This window comes from Schistocerca cancellata, chromosome 3 (assembly GCF_023864275.1).
Source record: "Schistocerca cancellata isolate TAMUIC-IGC-003103 chromosome 3, iqSchCanc2.1, whole genome shotgun sequence".
Classification (NCBI taxonomy): Eukaryota; Metazoa; Arthropoda; class Insecta; order Orthoptera; family Acrididae; genus Schistocerca; species Schistocerca cancellata.
In genome coordinates, this window is record NC_064628.1 from 791,902,811 (window position 1) to 791,924,709 (window position 21,899).

At 39.0% G+C, this 21,899-nt stretch overlaps 1 protein-coding gene across 1 annotated transcript in view; it reads left to right on the forward strand.

Annotated features, from left to right (window-relative positions):
* The window catches only part of LOC126176568 (dynein beta chain, ciliary), a 790,269-nt gene that overhangs the window by 362,003 nt on the left and 406,367 nt on the right, over positions 1-21,899 (forward strand). Inside the window, exons 35-38 of the mRNA XM_049923728.1 lie at positions 10,905-11,175; positions 14,379-14,498; positions 14,670-14,812; positions 21,120-21,321. Coding sequence (XP_049779685.1) covers positions 10,905-11,175; positions 14,379-14,498; positions 14,670-14,812; positions 21,120-21,321 — 736 coding nt within the window. The remainder of the gene's footprint in view (positions 1-10,904; positions 11,176-14,378; positions 14,499-14,669; positions 14,813-21,119; positions 21,322-21,899) is intronic.

A 21,899-nucleotide genomic window follows, 5' to 3' on the forward strand; every position in this document is an offset into this window, starting at 1 on the left:
TGCCGAGTGAGAAGTCTTCAGTTTTTGGTTTTCACATTTGAAAACTTGTTTGGTTCACCAAATGCACACCATACTACTTTTACTGTTATGTCTATTTTTTGTGTCCATATAGTTGCTGTCTTCAATTACTTGAAATACAAGAACTTATCAACTGTTTCTGTGTGTTATTCATATAATTATTCATGCATGCATCAACTTACAATGATGCATGGTTTGTCATAATACACACACAGAGTATGTCTTTTTATAAGGATAGGACATGTAGTCACTTGTTCATTGTAAATTTGTATTATTTTACTTTTTGTAAAATGTTTGAGAGGAGCAAAACCAAAATACCCTATAAATTACACAATGGATTTTTGTTTGGATTTGCATAGGCAAATGAAGAGTGAAAAATGGACAGATGTGGTTAAAACTGAGTGGTCAAAACAGGGTGCCAAATTGATCAGTGGAAAAAAATATTTAACTGTTTGACAGTAATCTGGGTAATTAAGAAAAACATAATTATTGATCTAAACCAAAATTACACAATAGGTTTTTGTCCTAGTGTTCTTAGCCAAAGGAAGACTAGTTAGTTAATGAAGTATCAAAAAATATCAAATCACAGTGAAAATTGAAAGTCCTCTGCTGTCTCTTGACCTATATATTTTAATAATAGAATAGAGATTGATGTTTGAATATATTATATATCATGCTTTTGAACAAAACTTTAAAATAAAGTAAAAATTTGAAAAAAATACGTTCAAAAATAGAGAAATAAAATAGATTAAAGGAATATCTGAGTCACCTTTCAATAATGCTCGAAATCATGTACAGCAAATGAGATGCTGGTTGAGGATTTAAAGTTCCACTTAGAATCTTGGAGTTATAAAGAATACTATCAGATATTTGTGTGACAGAATTTTGCCTAGTGGTCTGCTTGTGTCACTAACGCATGAGCTCTAAGACTCTGTACATCTGTATTTATTTGGAGACTACTGTTTGTAAAAAGTGAAACACTCACAAGCAGTGGTAGAGAATGTGTAGAACAGCAGAACCATAATAAGTGACTTACATGACAGAGAGGTGTCATGCACTTAGGCCCAACAGTGCCCACTTTTGTGTGACCCAGCAGAGAGTGTTAACGCAATACTCAGTCAGTACAAAGACATCATACAAAGAGGAAACACGTAACCAAGTGCCACTATCCCTCGCCAACATCACAGTGCGGTATAGTGTGTTTTAACTAGGCAGAATGACTGGTCTCCAGGAGGCAGGTCTGTCATTTTGTCACATTGTGGCTCATATAGGGCACACTGCATCAACAGTGAGGCACATATGCAGCTAGTGTAGAGAGAACATCTGTACACAGCATCGACAGGGTGCTGGACTGCACAATTTGACCACAACACAATATGACTGCCGTCTTGTCCACTTGGCCATTGCAGAGAGAACAATTTTGTCATTTGTGTTAGTGTGATGTTGGCGCATTGCAACAGATGTGGAAATGTCTGAGTCAACAGTTGGACACCATCTTCTGTGGGTTGGACTGGTGGCAGTCTTGTCATTGCATTGGCTTTCATTGATCAGAACCTACCAGTGCTGCAGACTGTCTGGGGCATGTGAATGTCAACATTGGCATGCTGAGTGGCAACGTGACATTGGTGTGCTGAGTGGCAAAATATAGTGCTTTTGACGAGTCTCTCTTCAACTTGTCCTACTGTGATGGCTGCATACACATTCAATGGCCCCATGGTGAATGCAATAGGACAGACTGTATTGTTGAGTGGCATAGTGGACAAACGTCAAGTGTGATGGTTTGAGCATCACAATTTATAACACGTGATCTCACCTCCTATGTCTTGAGGGCAATCTGAATAACTACCACTGTATCAGGGTGGTTTTACAGCCCAAGGCACTGCCCCTCTTGCAGGCTGTTCCACATGCTATATTTCGCCAGGAAAACATCTGACCACACATAGCGAGGAATGTGCAAGCCTTCTATGAAGAACGATGGGTGCCAATACCTCCCTGCCCTGCCTGTTCGTCTAACATACTGCCCATTGAAGACATCTGGGATATGGTCGGTTACCAACTTGTTTGTTCAGGTCCTCCTGCAGCGACAGGTGATGCATGGTGGATGTGCCTACTAACCACATGGCAGAGTATTCTCCAGCAGCATAATCATGTGCTTTTTGACTCCATGTCATGACATCTAGCAGCTCTGATTGCACTATGTGGTGGCACTTCTCCATGCTAAATTTCTGCAGTCACATTGCACATGCAGGTCTGTAATGGTAATCATCTGTGTAGTTTCATGTACCTAATATGGGGAATAAATTTCATTGTAATCACATCTTTCCAAACAGTAGTGTATTATTTTGCTTTTGATGAGCTGATTATTTGTTATTTAAGTCTTATTACAATTGATTTTCATACCTACTTTCAAACTTTTTCCATAATCTTCTATTCAGTAAAATTACAATCATACTTTATGGCTGCCTATTAATAACATTCAGGAGGTGAAATTCTGGTATTGCCAGTAGACACAATGAAAGTAGAAAGAATCAATTTCTAGCTCTTAGAACTGTTAGTTATTTTGCCAAAGAGGAAGAAGAGATAGTTTGTTGCAGTTTGGAAAGGAGAGATTCACTCAGACACAGGGATCCACCTGATGTGAAGGCAAGGGGAGACAAACATCATCCTCTGTGAGGACTGGGCGGGAGTCGTGCTTGGGTAGTTCAGTTGGTAGAGTACTTGCCGCGAAAGGCAAAGGTCCCGAGTTTGAGTCTCAGTTCGGCACACGGTTTCAATCTGCCAGGAAGTTTCATATCAGCACACACTCCACTGCAAAGGGGAAATCTCATTCTGGAAACATCCCCTAGGCTGTGGCTAAGCCATGTCTCCGCAATATCCTTTCTTCCAGGAGTGCTAGTTCTTCAAGTTTCGCAGGAGAGCTTCTGTAAAGTTTGGAAGGTAGGAGATGAGGTACTGGCAGAAGTAAAGCTGTGAGGATGGGATGGGAGTCATGCTTGGGTAGCTCAGTTGGTAGAGCACTTGCCCGCGAAAGGCAAAGGTCCCGAATTCGAGTCTCGGTCCGTACAACATAACTTCTGCGCAATTTCAGTGCAGTAATGTGTTCACTGAAAATTTGTCTGTGTGTGTGTGTGTGTGTGTGTGTGTGTGTGTGTGTGTGTGTGTAAGTGTGTAAGTATAATCTAACTTCTGCACCATTTCAGTGCAGTAATGTGTTCATTGTAAATAAGTATTACAGTAGTTGTATTACATGTTTATTACCTTATAAATAAATAAAAATCTTTTTTATTTTAAATTCAGTGCATTAGTATTTGTAAAATGACTCTTAGTGTTCATTACAAAATGACGATCATTCCACTTGGGACCTGTGGAATGGTACATTAGCTTATTTGTTTTAGTTGTAAATATTTGTCATGTATTGTTGTTTTTCTGACATGTTCCACATCCTGGAGGACCTCCTCACTACGGATCAATTGGAATGAAAGTAAATCTAATCTAATCTAATCTAATCACAGTTTTAATCTGCCAGGAAGTTTCATATCAACGCACACTCTGCTGCAGAGGGAAAATCTCATCCTGGAAACATCCCCTAGGCTGTGGCTAAGCCATGTCTCCGCAAAGTCCTTTCTTTCAGGAGTGCTAGTTCTGCATGTTTCACAGGAGAGCTTCTGTAAAGTTTGAAAGGTAGGAGACGAGGTACTGGCAGAAGTATAGTAGTGAGGACGGGGCATGAGTCGTGCTTGGGTAGCTCAGTTGGTAGAGCACTTGCCCGTGAAAGGCAAAGGTCCCAAGTTTGAGTCTCGGTCTGGCACACAGTTTTAATCTGCCAGGAAGTTTCATCAGCCTCTGTGGTTTTTGTTTTTGTTGAACGTGATTCAGTTACTGAAGCCTGACCATTGCACTGCTATATCAGATGTCGTCTGCTCCATGCATAGTTATGGCTATAGGGAAATCCTAATGTGACTTTTCTTGAATAGTGTACGAACACCTTCTGTATATATCAGCCACATATTTGTCTAGCAACATATATAACGTCAACTGGATAACATAAGACTTCAGTCAGATCATAATGTCCAACACAAATCCTTCAAGCAGGAGCCTGTCCAGGGATGAATGAACCTGTATGACATTTCATTAAAATTTTATTTGTCTGTGTAAACTCATATCTAGTGTCAGAAACATGTATATCCTGAAAGGACTTTGCACTTCTCCATAGTACGACAGTGATGCTAAGAACTTCTATGTACTTCCTCTGGTGAAGCTACTTTGATTGTCATCGTATCTTTAGAACATGAGTTGTCCCTTATCATAGTTCTCCACATGCAAATAAAAAACAAATTTGCACAATATTTGCACTCTCCTTTAAAATAACTTGTTTTATGTTTTTCATTTGCAATTATCTTCTGCTGGTACAGATATGCATCACTCCCCTGGAATCATATGTAACACTGCAAATGATACCCTATAATGATCTTATGTTGACTGGATGTTAAATCACCTATGACTTGTATCAGGCAGGTCTCTCGTATCCTGCAGCCTGAGTGACCTGCCTCTCCTTCCCAGTGCTCCAAAACCGATCCTTCTTTCTTCCCTGATGAAGGAACTGACAGTTCAGAAAACTAGGAACAGACTTTTTAATTGTCATTTTTACTATGTTTAACAGTAGGACTGAAATTTTGCTTCATGAAGATAAGTGTTGGTGAGCTTCACTGCCTACTTGCAATGATATCTATCTGCATAATAGGAAAATAGTAAGATAGCATCTGCAAAATGAAGGTGATATATGTGTTTTAAATTAATACATATTCTTTATCATCCTACTGTGTGAGTGATGCCCATTTCAAAAAGAGAGATGTACCCAGGTAATCAAGAACAATAGAATTTTATTACTGATACAGAGAATAAATAATAACATTAGGTTCTCAATAGCAACTGAACAGTTTCTGACTGAAAGTGACCGAAAGAGTACCCTGATCTCATGAGAAACTAGGCTACTCAATAACAGTTCGTGAATGTACAATATGAGCAAACATTCTGTCACCATAAGGAAACACTGCCGTAGGCATGTTAGTATCTGATACGCTATTGATCTTGGTTCCAGCCAGAATGCATTACACTCAGATGAATAGAACTTGGTGTACATCAATGTCAGATTTGTGAACTAAAACTGGAACTCACACACTCGCAGGCTGACTGGCTTGCTGCAGGACAGCGTCTTACAAAGCCATCTGGTGGAGGAATACTGGGACGTGCTTGTATCACATTGTCTGTGGGGATGAGCTAGTGCAGGCAACAGCAAAGCTGTGGCATCCCCAGACACTGCTGCAGCTATTGTAGATATGATGAGTTGCAGTTGGTTTGTGTGTGCCTTTACAGGTAGTCTGTCATATGTCTGTTGGCTGGATCATAAGGTGCCAGCCAAGATGCCACATCCCTCTTCCTTACGGAGGAGATGGTAGAGTCATTTTGCTGTATAATCAGCAGCTGTGACATAGGTGACAGCTGAAGATGCAGCATCCCTTCCCCCTACAGAGGAGATGGCGGAGCCAACTCACTGGAGTCTGTCGGTTGTGATGTATTTCGCAGCCATGGATGTGCGCATTCATTCTTTCCCAAGGGACATACAGTGAAGCCATCATATAGAAAAAACTCCTTCTGGAGGAAGATGTTATGATCTTGGGTGGCAGAACCACAAACAGATGCTGGAAGTGGCAGAGACTGGGACCGGAAGCATGGCGTAGAGAGAGAGAGAGAGAGAGAGACATGCACAGTGGAAAACAGAAAGGGGAAGACCTGGAAAATAAGAGACGATTCATGGAGGGTGCTCCAAGAAGAAGAGACAGAGGTTCTGCTCAGACTAGGAAGCCCAGAAGGATGCAGGAGAGGACCACGGCTGAAGATGTCCAAAGGCAGCAACCACGTTGGAGCGATGTAGAGCAGGACCAAGTAGAAAGTGCATCACATGAAATACAGGTCCCTTTTGGAGGAGAAAATAAGTGCCTGAAGCGAATGGGAACCATTCACTGAAGGGAAGGAGCTCAGGAGAGAAAATCCTATTAGGATATATTTTTCATGAATTTCTTTCAGTTTAGAAGAGCTTTAAAATGGACAGGTATACATGATTGCAGTTTGGATATTTCTGTTTTGCTCAGTGCAATCATCAGACCAGACTGCTGGAATCCTTATTTCATGTAAGAGATTGTCTGCCACCCATTTTAACTTGCAGGAAACAATTTCATTGCCATTGCGCCCACTAATTCATCCCAAGTCGTACAATAGCCATTGTTTGTCCACAGATGACATGTTCCAAAAGTTATTAATACTCTATTGCCTTTCATTATCAACTCTCTGTGTGCTGCACATCATTCTACAAGCTCGTTTGAGTACACAAAGGCCTGTTTCCATACCTCTCATTGGTGACTTGTATAGTAGTAGTATCTTCCTACAGCATCTCCCATTATGTTTTTCATTAGTCTTGCTGGGCAATTAGTGACCATGATATCATCACATTGACTTTGGTTACTAAAGTTAATAAATAAATCAAGAAGACTAGGAGAGTGTTCCTGCTACAAAGAACAGATAGACAGTTGTTAGCATCCCACTTAGACTATGAACTGACAACATTTAATTCCAGTACGATGTACATAGAGGAATGAGGGGCAAAGTTAAAATTATAAATCATACTCTGGAGAATCATGTTCCTTGTTAGTGGATTAAGATAGGAAAAGACTCACTTTGGTTTAGCAATGGGAAAAAAAATGCTGACAGAGCAAAGGCTGTTGCACTCTCGGTTCAAAAGAAAATGTGCAAATGATGACAGGCAAAAGCTAATCAAAATTCATGTGTATGCAAAAATATTGATGTGCAAAGCTCAGAACAACTACCACTATCATACATTACCACTAGATTTTGCCACAAGCCTGTGACAAGTCTAGTCCTACATAAAACTGCTAAGTAGGTCTAAGGCTAAGTTACTCAACTCATTTGACCATCACACAGACTCCTGTATGGAGTTCATAGTAATAAATATTACTGGTGTACAGAAACAACAGAAAAATTTGAAAGCAAATAAGTTGCCAGGTCGTAATGGAATCCCAGTTCAGGTTACAAAATGTACTCTACAGTATTGGTACCTTACTTAGCTTCAATGTATCGTGAATCTCCAACCCAGTGCAAGTCCCAAGAGACTAGAAAAAAGTACAGATGTCTGCTGTATATAAGAAGGGTAAAACAATGCACCTGAAAAATTACAGACCAATATCTTTAACATCAGTTTATTACAGAATCCTTGAACATATTCACAATTCTAATATAATAAATTTCCTTGAGAGGGAAAAGCTTCTGTCTACAAATTAGTGTGGTTTTAGAAAGAGCACTCATTTGAAACTCAGATTGCATCCTACAAACCATGGTTGAAGGGCAACAGGCAAATTCCATATTCCTAGATTTCCAAAAAACCATTTAACATGGTACCATACTGCCAACTGTTTTAGAAGGTACAGACACTTGTCCTTGATGGTGTGTGTTCATTAGAGACATGGGTATCACCAGGAGTGCCCCAGGGAAGTGTGATAGGACCACTGTTATTTTCTATTTACATAAATGATCTGGCAGACAGGGTAAGGAGCAGTTTGCAACTGTTTGCTGATGATGCAATGGTGTATGGGAAGGTGTTGTCGTTGAGTGACTGTAGGAAGATACTAGATGACTTAGACAAAATTTCTAGTTGGTGTTATGAATGGCAGCTAGATCTAAACATAGAAAAATGTAAGTTAACTCAAATGAGGAGAAAATACAAACCCATAATGTTCGAATACAGTATTAGTAGTGTGCTACTTGACACAGTCACAACAGTTAAATATCTAAGTATAAAGATGCAAAGCAAAATGAAATGTAATGAACATGTAAGGCCTGTAGCTTGAAAGGTGAATGGTCGACTTTGGTTCATTGGTAGAATTTTAGGGAAGTGTGGCTTTTTTGTAATAGAGATTGCATATAGGACACTAGTGAAACCCATTGTTGAGTACTACTCAAGTGTTTGGGATGTGCACCAGGTCAGATTAAAGGAAGACATCAAAGAAATTCAGAGACAGGCTGCCAGACTGGTTACCAGTAGGTTCAAACAACACACAAGTATGACAGAGATGCTTCGGGAACTCAAATGGGAATCACTGGAGGGAAGGCAAAATTCTTTTTGAAGAGCACTATTGAGAAAATTTAGAGAACTGGCATTAGAGGATGACTGCAGAGTGATTGAACTGACGTCAATGTACATTTTGCATATGTACTAAGAGGATAAGATCAGAGGGATTAAGGTTCGTATGGAGGCATATTGACAGTTGTTTTCCCTGGCTCTGTTTACGAGTGGAATAGAAAAGGAAATGACTAGGAATGGTACAGGGTATCCTCCACCATGCTTGTGGAGTATGTATGTAGATGTAGGTGTAATTGTGACAGTGCAATCATTCTGCAGAAATACAAAAATAGAATGCAATTTTGTATACGTTTTCCCCAGCAACAGATTCTGTTGAAGGACATGAGTGGATTTCAGAACAAGAAATGGTAACAGATGACATGATATCTGAAAGGATTAGTAAAGTAATCTAATGATGCCACCAATGAAATTAGTGCTTTATGTTTTCGCTATGGCTGTACAGGCTGTTGCCTCTGAAACTGTACCAGTGAGTATTAAGGTGATCCATGTATCATAGGATGGAATTATTAATAACAAACAAGCTGTATTGAATAACATAAACATACCTTCACTCTACTCTTGCAGCTGTAGAGCAAATTATGTAATTAACTTTGCTCTTAAACAACTGAATTGTGCAATAATTTGAAGGCTTCCTAGTAAATATTAACTGCTAACAGTAAAACTGCATGAAAAGAATGGCTGGTATCATTAACTGTTAAGGCTCTTTATTAACCAATTGTTATCGTGAGAATGCATGTAAGGTCCAGAGATTATCATCACTCTGTGTTTAGAAGTAAAAGTGTGGGAGTCTCCATTGCATCCTGTAGGAGCCGATAAGTATGGTATCCATCTGTGTAACGATGGTAGTTTCACTTTTGCCCTATTATCTCCATGTGAGAAATGGATATGTGCCTTTTTAACATGGCCAAAATCAGCCCTGGGCTGGATCAAGAATTCTGCCTGTCTTCCACCAGTGTCTGGGCATCACAAATATTGAAACTGCAAGAACTGGATTTTAGCCTTTATCTCTCAGGTACAGAAATATTCCAGCAGTATACACAATTGTGATCATTACAGTGGCATCTCCTTTACCTCTCAGGTACAGAAATATTCCAGCAGCATATTGTGTTCAATACATTGGCAAATGATCAAATCAAGGGTTTGTGATGTTAATATTCATAATCATGTGATGGCATCACTGCGTGACTTATAGCTGTTTATTTTACTGAGTTGCATAAACAATATATATTTTTGTAATTGTTAGTATACCCACACTATGCTGATGTTATGAGCTTATGGAGCACTTGCGTGCTGCCTGGTAACAGGCTTTGGTTAGTGCCAGCCTGACTGTAAGAAATGATATGTTCACAGAGCCTGACTTTCATATGTCCATACCAGGTGCAACTGGTGTTAGGCATATGTGGGGAGTACTTACACCACTTTGTGCTTTGCTCAGAGGTGGATTGATCAAGACTAACAAATTATGTTTCATAGGACAGGCAAAAAAACTATACTGAATGCAAGGGAAATGGCAAAAAACCTGTCTGCAATAGAACTTACCACAATTTTAGCCCATTATGTTTGCATAGGCTGCACTCAGTTTGTGATTAATGCTCCTCAAATATAACTCCATCTTTTCTGTTGACTCTCCTAGTTGGTCTAATTCCTTCTCAGCTTGCAAGGCACCATTTCACTTGATTACTGTAACAAAATTAATTATTTTTCCAGGCAGATCAGCTGCTTGCTTTCAACTCCAAAAGATCACTAAGCAATCACAATTGACTCATGTTTAATAAACTGAGTGGTGTAAAATGCATGTACATCCCCTGCTTTCTTACAGTACTGTCCACTTGTGGGAGGCACTTTTCTTGCGGTTCTTTTAGTTCTCCTGTAATTGTATTCTGAAATCCATTAGGTAGGGCATTTATTTCTATGTCCTTCTGCTGTCATATCTTAGCTATGTGACCCTTCCAGCCACATGTTGTACAATACTAGAAGTGCTTATGAAAAAAATAATGGAAAAACATGCACACACACACACACACACACACACACACACACACACACACACACACACACACATGCTGTATTTCTCAAATTGTATGAAGAACAATCTTCAAATATGTGGAATGAATAAAGCAATTACATAAAAAAAACATGAAATATATTATGTACAGGTAACCACCTATTCATGAGATCAGGCTTGTGTGAATTCTATCATTATTCAGTATTAAATAGCCACTGTTAAAATGTAACTCTTGCAGCTAGAGATTCTGTGTACAGACAACTTGCTACTTTTTTCTGCATAAAAAATGGTGATGGTATTATTTGCTACTGCCATGCAGCGAATAACAGAAATACAGAATGGGTGTTTGGACACTCACAGGAACATTTATGTGTTTGTTCAATGTTTTTCTTTTCATTGAAAAACTAGTTCTTTTACTTGTATGTTTTAGCAATTACTTTTGCTCGTAATTAGTCTGTTACTCTAAAAATTCATTTACTTTGTAAGAGACTTAGCCTATAAATATAGATCTGGCAGAAAATTTATGCCTATATAGATACTAGATAGACAAGTTATGATAATAACAATAGTAATAATAATTAAAATTCATTTTTCTCTTGAAATATTGAAAATTAGGATGAAAATAATTTGATTGTATTCACCTGTTTGTAATTACAAAATGCCACGCAGATGGGATGAAAAGGAACGGGACTGCTTTGCCAACATCTGTGATGCACAGTTCAGATATTCACATGAGTATCTTGGCAATACTCCACGACTAGTGATAACGCCACTGACTGATCGCTGCTACATTACTCTCACACAGTCACTGCATTTAGTGATGGGTGGAGGGCCAGCAGGACCTGCTGGTACAGGAAAGACAGAAACTACAAAGGACCTTGGGAGAGCACTGGGCATAATGGTTTATGTATTCAACTGCTCAGAGCAAATGGATTACAAGGTTGTAACACATTCATTAGTTATGTAAGACTAAATTATGCTTTTATATACATGATTACCATCATTATTTTATGATAAAACAACGCTACAGCAGGCTTCTTTTTGTATACACAGTTTGTTCTGCCTATGACTGGTCCATAAATAATGAGAGATCACCCATCTGTGGTCAGACAATTATTATTTTTTATTCTTTATATGCCTGGGTGATCTTTATAGTGTTGCAAATACAGGGTGTATCAAAAATAATCATCTGATTAGAAAGAATCCTAACTAATATGTTATTTGTGATATGTGAGCGAACAGTGCACTGTTGGAAAGAGCACACTTGAGAGTTTTACATGGTCCCCACTATACAGCAGTAGTGTGCGCCCACTTCAGTTCTAGTAACAATGGTGTCGGGACAACAGAAAGCGTTTTGCTTTCTACATTTTGCGCAGTGTGGGTCAGTAATAACTGTTCAGCGTGACTTTCAACTAGGTGTGGTGTGGATTCTCCAACAGCACAGGGCGTTAGACGATGGCATGAAAAATTCCAAGAAACAGGTTGTTTGTGTAAAGGCAAATTGCCGGGCCATCCCTTAGTGTCTGACACAGATGTCGAATGCATCTGCCATAATTTCACAAGGAGTCAGCCGAAGTCCGTTTGCTATGCAGCTCAACATAACCCCGATGTCCATCTGGCGTGCAAGCTATTCATGAAGGTGACAAACAATGATGTGTGGAGTTCTGTAATTTTGTTCTAGGTAAGATAGAGGATTACAGTTTTCTCCCAGGCTTAGTGTTTAGTGATGAGGCAACATTCCATTTAAATGGATAGGTGAACCATCAAGATGTGAGAATATGGGGTACAGAACAACCACGTGAAATTGTATGACGTGAGAGGTGCTCTGCAAAATTCATTGTGTTTTGTACAGCTTCACGGGAAAAGGTGTATGGTACATTTTTCTGTGCCAAGAATACTTTTACAGGAAACACATTTCTCGATATCCTTGACACTTTCTTTTCCCACAATTGGTGACTTATTCAAATGACCTCATTTTCTAACAGGATGGGGCGCCGCCACACTGGCATCTGGAAGTATGGGAATTTTTAAATCAAAGGATTACTGAACGATAGATTGGTCACACTGGACCAAATGATTCAGCCTTACATTACTGGCGTCCAAGGTCACCAGACCTATTTGTATGTGATTATTTCTTGTGGGGGGTTTAAAAAAAGATTCTTTATGTGTCTCTGTTACCAATAACAATGAACAAACTGCGACATTGCATAGCAGCAGCTATGGAAGCTCAGGACATGCTCACTGCAGTATTTGGATAGTGTACTGACATATGCTGTGCATCTCAAAGGGGGCATATTAAACACACATCAAAGGTATGAAGAAACTTTTTGAGTTTCCTGTTCATCAAAAAACAAAATTCATTGTACGTGTTTACTAGTTTCAGCAATAAAGATGTGCCAAATCAAATGATTGTTTTGATACACCCTACATTTTTTTTATCATGAGAGATGGAAATGATATGCATCACCTGTCTGAATCATTTAAGTTGTTGTGTCTTAATTCATCTTATAACTGTATGTACACTGAGATGACAAAAGTCATGTGATACCTTCTTTCCTGGCTTAGCCTAGCAACTCGATGTGGCATGGACTCGACAAGTTGTTGGAAGTCCCCTGCAGTAATATTAAGCCATGTTGCCTCCAAACCAATCGCGAACGATTGTGACCCGGTGACGTGGCGCATTGATATCCATAAAAATTTCATCATTGTTTGGGAACATGAAGTCCATGAATGCCTGCAAATCATCTCTTAAGTAGCAGAGCATAATCATTTCCAGTCAATGGTTGGTTCAGTTGGACCAGAGAACCCAGTCCATTCCATATAAACACTGTGCACACCATTATGGGGTTTGCATCAAACACTACCATCAGCTCTTACCAACAGAAATTGTGGTCTCATCTGACCTGGCTACAGTTTTCCAGTCGGCTAGGGTCGAACCGATGTGATTATACACAGTGTTGCTTGTCTGATAGCACTGACAACTCCATGAAAATGCCACTGCTCTCGGTCATTACAAGAAGGCCATCAGTTTCTGTGTTATCTGTGGCAAGAGGTAATGCCTGAAATTTGGTATTTTCATTACAATCTTGATGCTATGGATCTTTGAATATTGAATTCCTCAATGATTTCCCAATGAAATGTCCCATGCATCTAGTCCCAGCTACCATTCCACATTCAAAGTCCATTAATTCCCATTGTGCAGCCATAACCATATCAGAAACCATTTCACATGAATCACCTGTGTATGAATGACAGGTCCGCCAATGCACTGCCTTTTCGTACATTGTGTAAGCTATACTACCGCCATCTGTGTATATGCATATTGCTATCCCACAACTTTTGTCACATTAGTGTATATTCTGCTTCTGATGCAGAGAACCAAGCTGATTTCTGCATAGGAAACTGTGTAGGTGTCATACACAGGCTAGCTGCTGTGCTAGACCAGCAGCCATTAATTGCATGTGTGGCTTTAATTAAGATCTAAGCTTAAGCTGACATGCTGTGTGTTAAACTTCAATAACTTGTCAAAATTCACAACTTGTCAAAAGTCTTCCTAGAATTAACAAATGTGTTATAAGCTTCTCCATAAAACCATGATATTTCGAATACTATAATCACAGCATCATCTGCAGACATGTCATTTTATGATATCCCTTCAGATTTTTATACCATATCAGCACTTGCAAATTCATTGTCTTTCTGTTAACTAGCTAAATTGAAAGCCTTTCTGTTCCCAACCATTCCACTTCATTTAGTTCTCTAAATTAAAAATACCATGACGGAATTTGTTAATTTATTTGTTTCTAATGGATGTTTCTTTTAAGAACTCAGTGACTGCAATTCAAATTTTTGTGACATAAAATGAAATATGCTATGTTAATAATAACATGATCTGTGTCTTGAAACATGTAAGTAATGTTTTAAAATCCACTGGAAACAAATTTGAAGTGACTGGAATTAGATAATACAATCTCAAATTATTAACTTTAAAAGTATACAAATTTAACAGAGCTGTATGGAGATATAGCTGAGAACTCCAATTCAGGGTAAAAACATGGCTGAATTTTTGATTGAGCCATTGTGTATGTAATTAATGACTATAGCAACAGCAGTGACCAGTGCAAAATAACATTTTTTCCCCAGTCCTGTGGTAACATCTACAAAGGCTTAGCACAGACGGGTGCCTGGGGATGCTTTGATGAATTCAATCGAATCTCTGTTGAAGTTTTGTCAGTTGTCGCTGTGCAAGTCAAATCTGTTCAGGTATAGTTTTCCTAAATTCTTATTTGTGATACTCTCTATAGATAAGTTGAAATATAAAAATTGTTGCCTGTTGCCATCAAGTTATTGTAGGAACTTATGGAATATACATACATATACATCTTGAACATAATGAGAATTAAGATATTTAACAAAGAAATGTCCTGATTTCAGGATGCTATAAGAGATAAAAAAGAAACCTTCAACTTTATGGGCGAGCAGATCGGTCTTGTTCCAACTGTAGGAATTTTTATCACAATGAATCCAGGATATGCTGGACGCACAGAACTTCCTGAAAACTTGAAAGCATTGTTCAGGTAAACTTATTTCATCAGCTTCTTATTGACATATAATATTGCTGATGTGGAGATATCTGTCAACTTTTTGTCAGCTGTTTTGCAGTACCTATACTGATTAATGTCATTGGTCATTATCAGTATATCTTCTTGCTTTACTCTCTGATGCCTCTCTTTTATCTTTATCTCCTCTTGTCCTCACAGCAGGTAGGTCTCTCTCATCCTGGAGTGTGAGTGACCTGTCCTTCCTTTTGAATCTACCCAACCAGTCCCCCTTTCCTTCCCCGGCAAGGAATTAGTAATTCTGAAAGCAACTAGCAAAATTTTTTTTTTTTTTTAAATGTTTGCAGTACTAATAATTTCACCACCTATAGGTATGTAATGGCCAGAAATGCTGTCAAAAAAGTAACAAATGAGCTTTTAATTTACTTTCTGATTTCTAAAGATTGTTGACTTGTGCCAGAAGTTCTGGTAGGTTTACTGGTGAAAGTGGCAAAAACACTGAATCCTCAACATAACATCATACCAGCAAGTGTGGAGGCCATGACAGGAATTTCCGATCATTGTTTCCACCATGACCCGCCAATTTGTTTCCTAGTAGCATGTTTAATGATTCACTAAAGTTGATGGGAGCATTATCTGTAGCAGTGACACAAGCCAATTTTGCAGCAGTGACCGTAGGCTGATCCATTGATGTTCCTTCCAGAAGAATCTTGCGATTATAATCTGTAGACAGCACTGCCCGATGCAGATGACATTTGTTTCTTTATGAAACCCCATTCTGAAGTGTAGTTGCAGTGTCCTGCGAAACTGAAGCAAATTAAGTTCAAGAACAGTATAAGCTTTCTCAACATCTGTCACAGTCTTCAATAATGCCAACTCTTATGCTCTGTTAGAAAACGAAATGCCGGCCTCTCACCCACAATGACAATAGGAAGGAATAGTGATTATAAACTGTTGTTAAACTTCTCATTCAGACATTTGGGTGTTTACATTAGATGGCACTGCCTGCATAATTTCCATGACTTCAGTTTGCAGAGATTATAAACTGTTGTTAAACTTCTCATTCAGACATCTGTAATTTTTTGTCAATTCTTCTTCTAATATAATTGTTTAATTGATCATTAATTATATTTATATCTGATCTTAGCTGTGCCTTTTCTACTCTCAACTCCACAATATGATCTTCCAGTTGGTTGTCAAGCAAATTGAAATTAACATTTAATTCAGCTGTCTGTATTATGTTTGTTAGAAGCTGCAAAATCAGTTGTAAAGTGGTCTAATTTTTTTATTATGACTATTTAGTTCTTTACGTAAAACGTTCATTCGGAGATTTAACTCTTGATTTTGATTTGATATCTGCAGGTGTAATTCTTTGTTTAAATATTCTAACTGCAGGTGCATTTTCTTGTGTAAAAATCTAAGTCAGAGATTATCAACCTCTTTGCATACCCCCAACTTTTGTTATTTCTGTTAATAGTAAAATTTTCTAACTGGCCACCAGTTCCATGGTGCTGGTGATTTATGAAGTAAGGAAGTAACTGTATGTTATAAAATTTATAAAGCAGTGTTGTAACAAATTAAAGCATATAATAATAATTACTTAGCAAGTACCATATGTCAAAATATTATGAAAACCTAATAGAAATGTCTTGAACCCACAACTGGAATGCACACTAGTGGGTGGTAAGGACTAGGTTGACTACCAATGAACTAAGTCATTAGTGACTGTGCTTATTGTTACTTTGGTTATTAACTTTTAACAATGGAGTAGTTAGTTTTGTCTCTTCTTGCTATAGCTTTCACTGATAAAGTTTCAAGATCTCACTCACTCTTCACTCTCATGATCATTTTGTGGCTGGTCATCGTCATTGTCTGTTATCCTAGCGGTGGTGTTGACTGCATCAATCCAGCACTGTACATTGGAAAACTGTGTAACTCAAAAAGAATTTAACTGCAATCTATTTTTCATTGTGATTGTGTAAAAATATGATCCAGTTCTTTCTCCTGAAGTATAACATATTTTAGTAAAACTGATGCTACATTTTGCTCAGTAGAGCTAATTAACATGTCTTATTCCTTTTTGATAATTTCTTTCCACAAAACAAGAAAAAACTACTAACAATAAATATTATATAATTGAATAGATAAGAAAATCTACTCATCAAGCAACAGCAGAACACACACATAAAAACTGTTTGTAATTGGCAAGCTTTTGGAGCCAGTGGCTCCTTCTTTAGGCAGAAGGGTTGAAGGGGAAGGAAGAAGGGTGAAGGAAAAGGACTGGAGAGGTCTAGGAAAAAGGAGTAGATTATGGGAAAGTCACCCAGAACCGCAGGTCAGGGGAGACTGACCATACAGGATGAAAAGGAAAGACTGATTGTTGGGGACTGCATTGGACAAGATTTGAAAAACTGAAAGCTTAAAGGAGGAAGACAAGGTAATATGCAGACAGAGATTACTGCTTAAACATCATTCATGAGTTAATAAGAGTGAAAAGCTAAGTGCATTGTATGTAACAGAGGTGGGAGTGAGGCGGTGGAAAATAGACAGGAAAAACAATAAAAGACGTAGAAAACTAAAACGGAGTGAAGCAAAGAGTAGTTAAGTGAAGAAATACTGAGATGGAAGAAATTAATGTAAATTAAGGCTAGGTGGGTGATGAGAACCAAGGATACGTTGTAGTTCTATTTCCTACCTGCTGAGTTCTGAGAAACTGGTGCCTGGGGGGAAGAATCCAGATGGTGTGTGTGGTGAAACAAGTGCTGAAGTCACAAATGTCATGCTCTGCAACAGGATGTTGTGAGTTGCCAGAATACATCCTCTGCCTATGCCCATTTACCCTAACTGATAATTTGGTGGTAATCATGCCGGTGTAGAAGGCTGAATAGTGTTCACATAGTAACTCGTATGTGACGTGTCATTTCGCAGGTGGCTCTCCGTTTGATAATATATGTTTTGCCAGTTACAGGGCTATTATAGGTGGTGGTAGGAGGGTGTGTAGGACAGGTCTTGCAGTACTAGGAGCCATAGGGTAGGGAGATAGGTACAGAAGGAGCAAGAGGTCTGACAAGAATGTTGTGGAGATCGGGCGGGCAATGAAAAGCTGTTCTAGGTGTGGTGGGCAAAATTTCAGACAGAATGGATCTCATTTCAGGGCATGATTTTAAGAAGTCATGGCCTCGCTGAAGTATCTGATTAACACATTTCAGACCAGGATAATACTGAGTCGCCACCGGTGTGCTCCAAAGCTGTTTTGTGGAGGGATCAGCAGTACTAGGATTGGATGTGATGGTCCAGAAAATCTGATTTTTAACTAGGCTAATGGGGTAATTATGTGCAGTGAAGGCTGAGGTGAGAATGATGGTGTATTTCTGTAATGAGTCTGCATCTGAATAAATATGTTTGCCTCTGATGCCAAGGCTGTATGGGAGGAAACATTTGGCATGGAAAGGGTGGCACCTGTCAAAATGTAAGTACTGTTGTTTGTTGGTAGGTTTAATGTTGTAGCTGGCATTCAGTGAGGACGAGATCAATATGAAGGAAAGTGGCATGGGATTCGGAATAGGACCATGTGAAATTTAATTGGTAGAAGCTATTCAGAGATCCCAGGAATTTTAGCAGGTCAGTCCAGGTCAGTCTCACCGTGAGTCTATATGGTAAAGATGTCATCAATGTATCTAAACCAAACCTGGGGCTGAAGACTTACAGATCCCAGGAAAGCCCCCTCCAAGCGACCCATGAAAAAGTTGGCATAGGAAGGAGCCATCCTGGTTCCCATGGCCATACCTGCTGATCTGTTTGTATGTCTGTCCCTCAAAGGTGAAGTAGTCGTTGGTAAAAAAGTTCATTAAGGTGAGTAGGAAGGACATCATAGGTTTGTAATCAGGTGGGCACTGACTGAGAAAATGTTCAGCAGCAGACAGACCATACACGTGGAGGATGTTGGTATAGAGGGAGGTGGCACCAATGGTGAAAAGCAAGGTGTGTGTTGGGTGCAGGATAGGCACTGATTTCAGACGATCGAGGAAATGGTTGGTATATTTTATGTAGGAGGGGAATCTTTGTACTATGGGTTGCAGGTGTTGATCAGCTAAGGCAGATATATATTTGGTGGGTGCTTTGAAGCCAGTAACTATGGGATGGCCAGGATGACTGGGTTTCGGAACCTTAGGAAGAAGGTAAAAGGTGGGGGTTCCCAGTTTGGGTGGAGTGAGAAGTTCTATGGATTGAGGTGTTAGTCCTTGTGAGGTGCCGAGGTTTTAAGAAGAGACTGCAGGTCAGTTTGAATCACAGGGATTGGATCTTGATGGTAGATGCTGTTTGTTGAGGTGTCAGACAGCTGGCATAGACCTTTACTATTACACTCCTTTCGGTCAAGTACTATAGTGATAGATCCTTTGTCTGCTGGGAGGATAATGATGGAGTCATCAGCTTTTAGGGAATGAAGAGCCTGGAGTTCTGCAAAGGACAGGTTAGGGTCATATTGTAGGGATATGAGGAAGGGTTGTGAAGGCCGAACATTGAAAATCCATGCTTTTGCATGCTGTGAGTGCAGTTTCAAATACAGTAATCTCTTGCCCTTACTCATCTAATCTGTGACCTGTATGCATCATCAGGAAATTTCCACTCAATCAGACTTCTCTCCTTTTACAAAATCCTACATTTATCTGCCCCTCATGTTTCCTCAAATGGTATCATCTACCAAGCCAGCTTCAAACTTCAAAAACATGCCAGACTTCACCTCAAAAAACTATCACACCTTCTCCTAAACTATCTGAGCAGTGCTATTTCTCTTCCTGTCTGCAGCTCCCTAAATGGCCACACCAGCAACCACTACTCCTCTCCTACAAACCGAGCTTGGCCAACCTCCTAAATATCCCACAACCTGCACCACTGCCTCCCAGACCAAGAATAACACATAATCCCAAGAACCAGTCACAACAGCACAGCGTCCTTAACATCTCATATGAAGAACTCTCCCCTCCTGAATTATCTATATTATCTAAGGGCCTCACTTTCAGCCCTAAATCTGCATTTGATCATACTTTCCTTCACACATAATATCAATTGGAAATATTAATTTGCAACCCAATTCCAAATCCTTTCCAACAGCAGACTTGACATTGAACCCTATCTTGAACAGTTAAGACTATGATCCCAACTTGATCCACCACCACTACCTCAAAATCATCCCTTATAAGCCTTCAAAGAATTCCTCACATCCAGCATTGCTTCACAATCCTTCCTTAGGTCCCTATAACATGACCCAAACCTGTCCTCTGCAGAATTCTGGGCTCTATGTTTCCTAAAAGCTGATGATCCCATCATTATCCTCCCAGTAGCACATCTGCTGTTTGCTGAGTTGTTACCTTTACTGCTTAATTTATCAACATCCTAAATGTTTGACTTAGAAGTTTTTTTCAGATTCTGCTTTTGAAATGTCTCTGTAGTGCTTAATATACAGAAGTTATGGATTTAATGATGAAAATAATTTCATGATAGTATGACTTTTTAATTGGCCTGCACCTTGAGGGTGTTTCAAGTCACTGAAAGAAAATTCCACTTATGTTGCACATTCATGTCTGCAAATCAAAACAGTGACATCTGCCCAATGCACACTTTCTGTTTATCTAGTGACACATTTCCTTTTACTAATATTTTATTTAGATTATCAGTGTCTTTAAAACCCTCAGTACTCATTCTGCTGAGTCTCTGTGGATTCCTTACCCTACTCTCCTTTTATGATTTCAGCTTATTTTTCAAACGTATATAAGTCTTGTGTTCTCCTTTCAAACTTTTCAACTGTAGCAACTACTGCTTCACATGGGAGAAACATATGTCCTGCCAATTGTGCAAGGATTTGTTTCTGCTACTGGTAATACTAGTTACGTTAGCCTGAACACTTGGTAATTCAGACATACTTCACTCACTACCAGAATAACACAAGTTATGTTTTGCCACTGCAAGAATGCCAATTAGTGCTCTAGTTTGGGGTGAGCCCTTTTTGCACTCTGGTGTGATGACTTCAGAATCAAGTACTTCAAGACAAACTTCAACTGTAACCAGCAGAAAGAGATATAGTCATGATATTCTGTAAACTGTTTACAGGCGGAATCAGGATGTGTGCTGTGTGTGAAACTTATTTTTGATCATAGGTTGGAATGGGCCTTCTGTCATTGAGCCACTGAGTTACAGAATGATGCTATGTAAATTTCTTCTTAACTGAAATCATATGTATGAAGTCTCGAAGTTACTGTAAACTTCTGAACAAAAGTTAAGAGTTTATTAAAGGAACTGTTATTTGTTTTCTGATTTTTTGTTGCAGACCCTGTGCAATGGTGGTTCCTGACTTTGAGCTGATCTGTGAAATAATGCTTGTAGCAGAAGGGTTCCAGGATGCCCGTGTACTAGCCCGAAAGTTTATTACATTGTACACACTATGTAAAGAACTTCTTTCTAAGCAGGATCACTATGACTGGGGTCTTCGCGCAATTAAATCAGTGCTTGTTGTTGCCGGCTCCCTAAAGGTAGGTTATTTTTTGTGTATGTAAGTAAATTACGCTTCCTCAATGTTTTTATGAGTTCATATATTAAGTTATCTATAATGATTAGTGTTTTTAACAGTCTTTTTTGTACAACAGTTATTCCATGATGGAATGATATGCACAATAATGGAAAGGCAACCACTCACTTACAGCTAACTGATGTGTTGCACATAGAAACACACAACAAAAAACAATATTCACATTAACTTTTGAGTTCTTGCTCTTTCTCTAGCGAAAGTACACGCATTCACACACACAACTACACAGACAGCAAAATGCACATGCCAATGGCATTGTCTTTTTTACGGCAGACAGATAAATCAATGTTTTAATACAGGTGCTGCTCCTATTACCATTACACACAACAAGAACTTAGAGCTTATGTAAGCACTTACCTTTGATTTTTATGCATATCGGTTTTTACTCACATTACATTAAACTGCAAAATTTCAAACACGTTTTTAACTATGAATCTGATGCAAGACATGTTCTAGTGATAAAAACGATGAGGGGCAATAGACTGAATGTTCTATATCCACACCATGCAAAGATATAGAAAT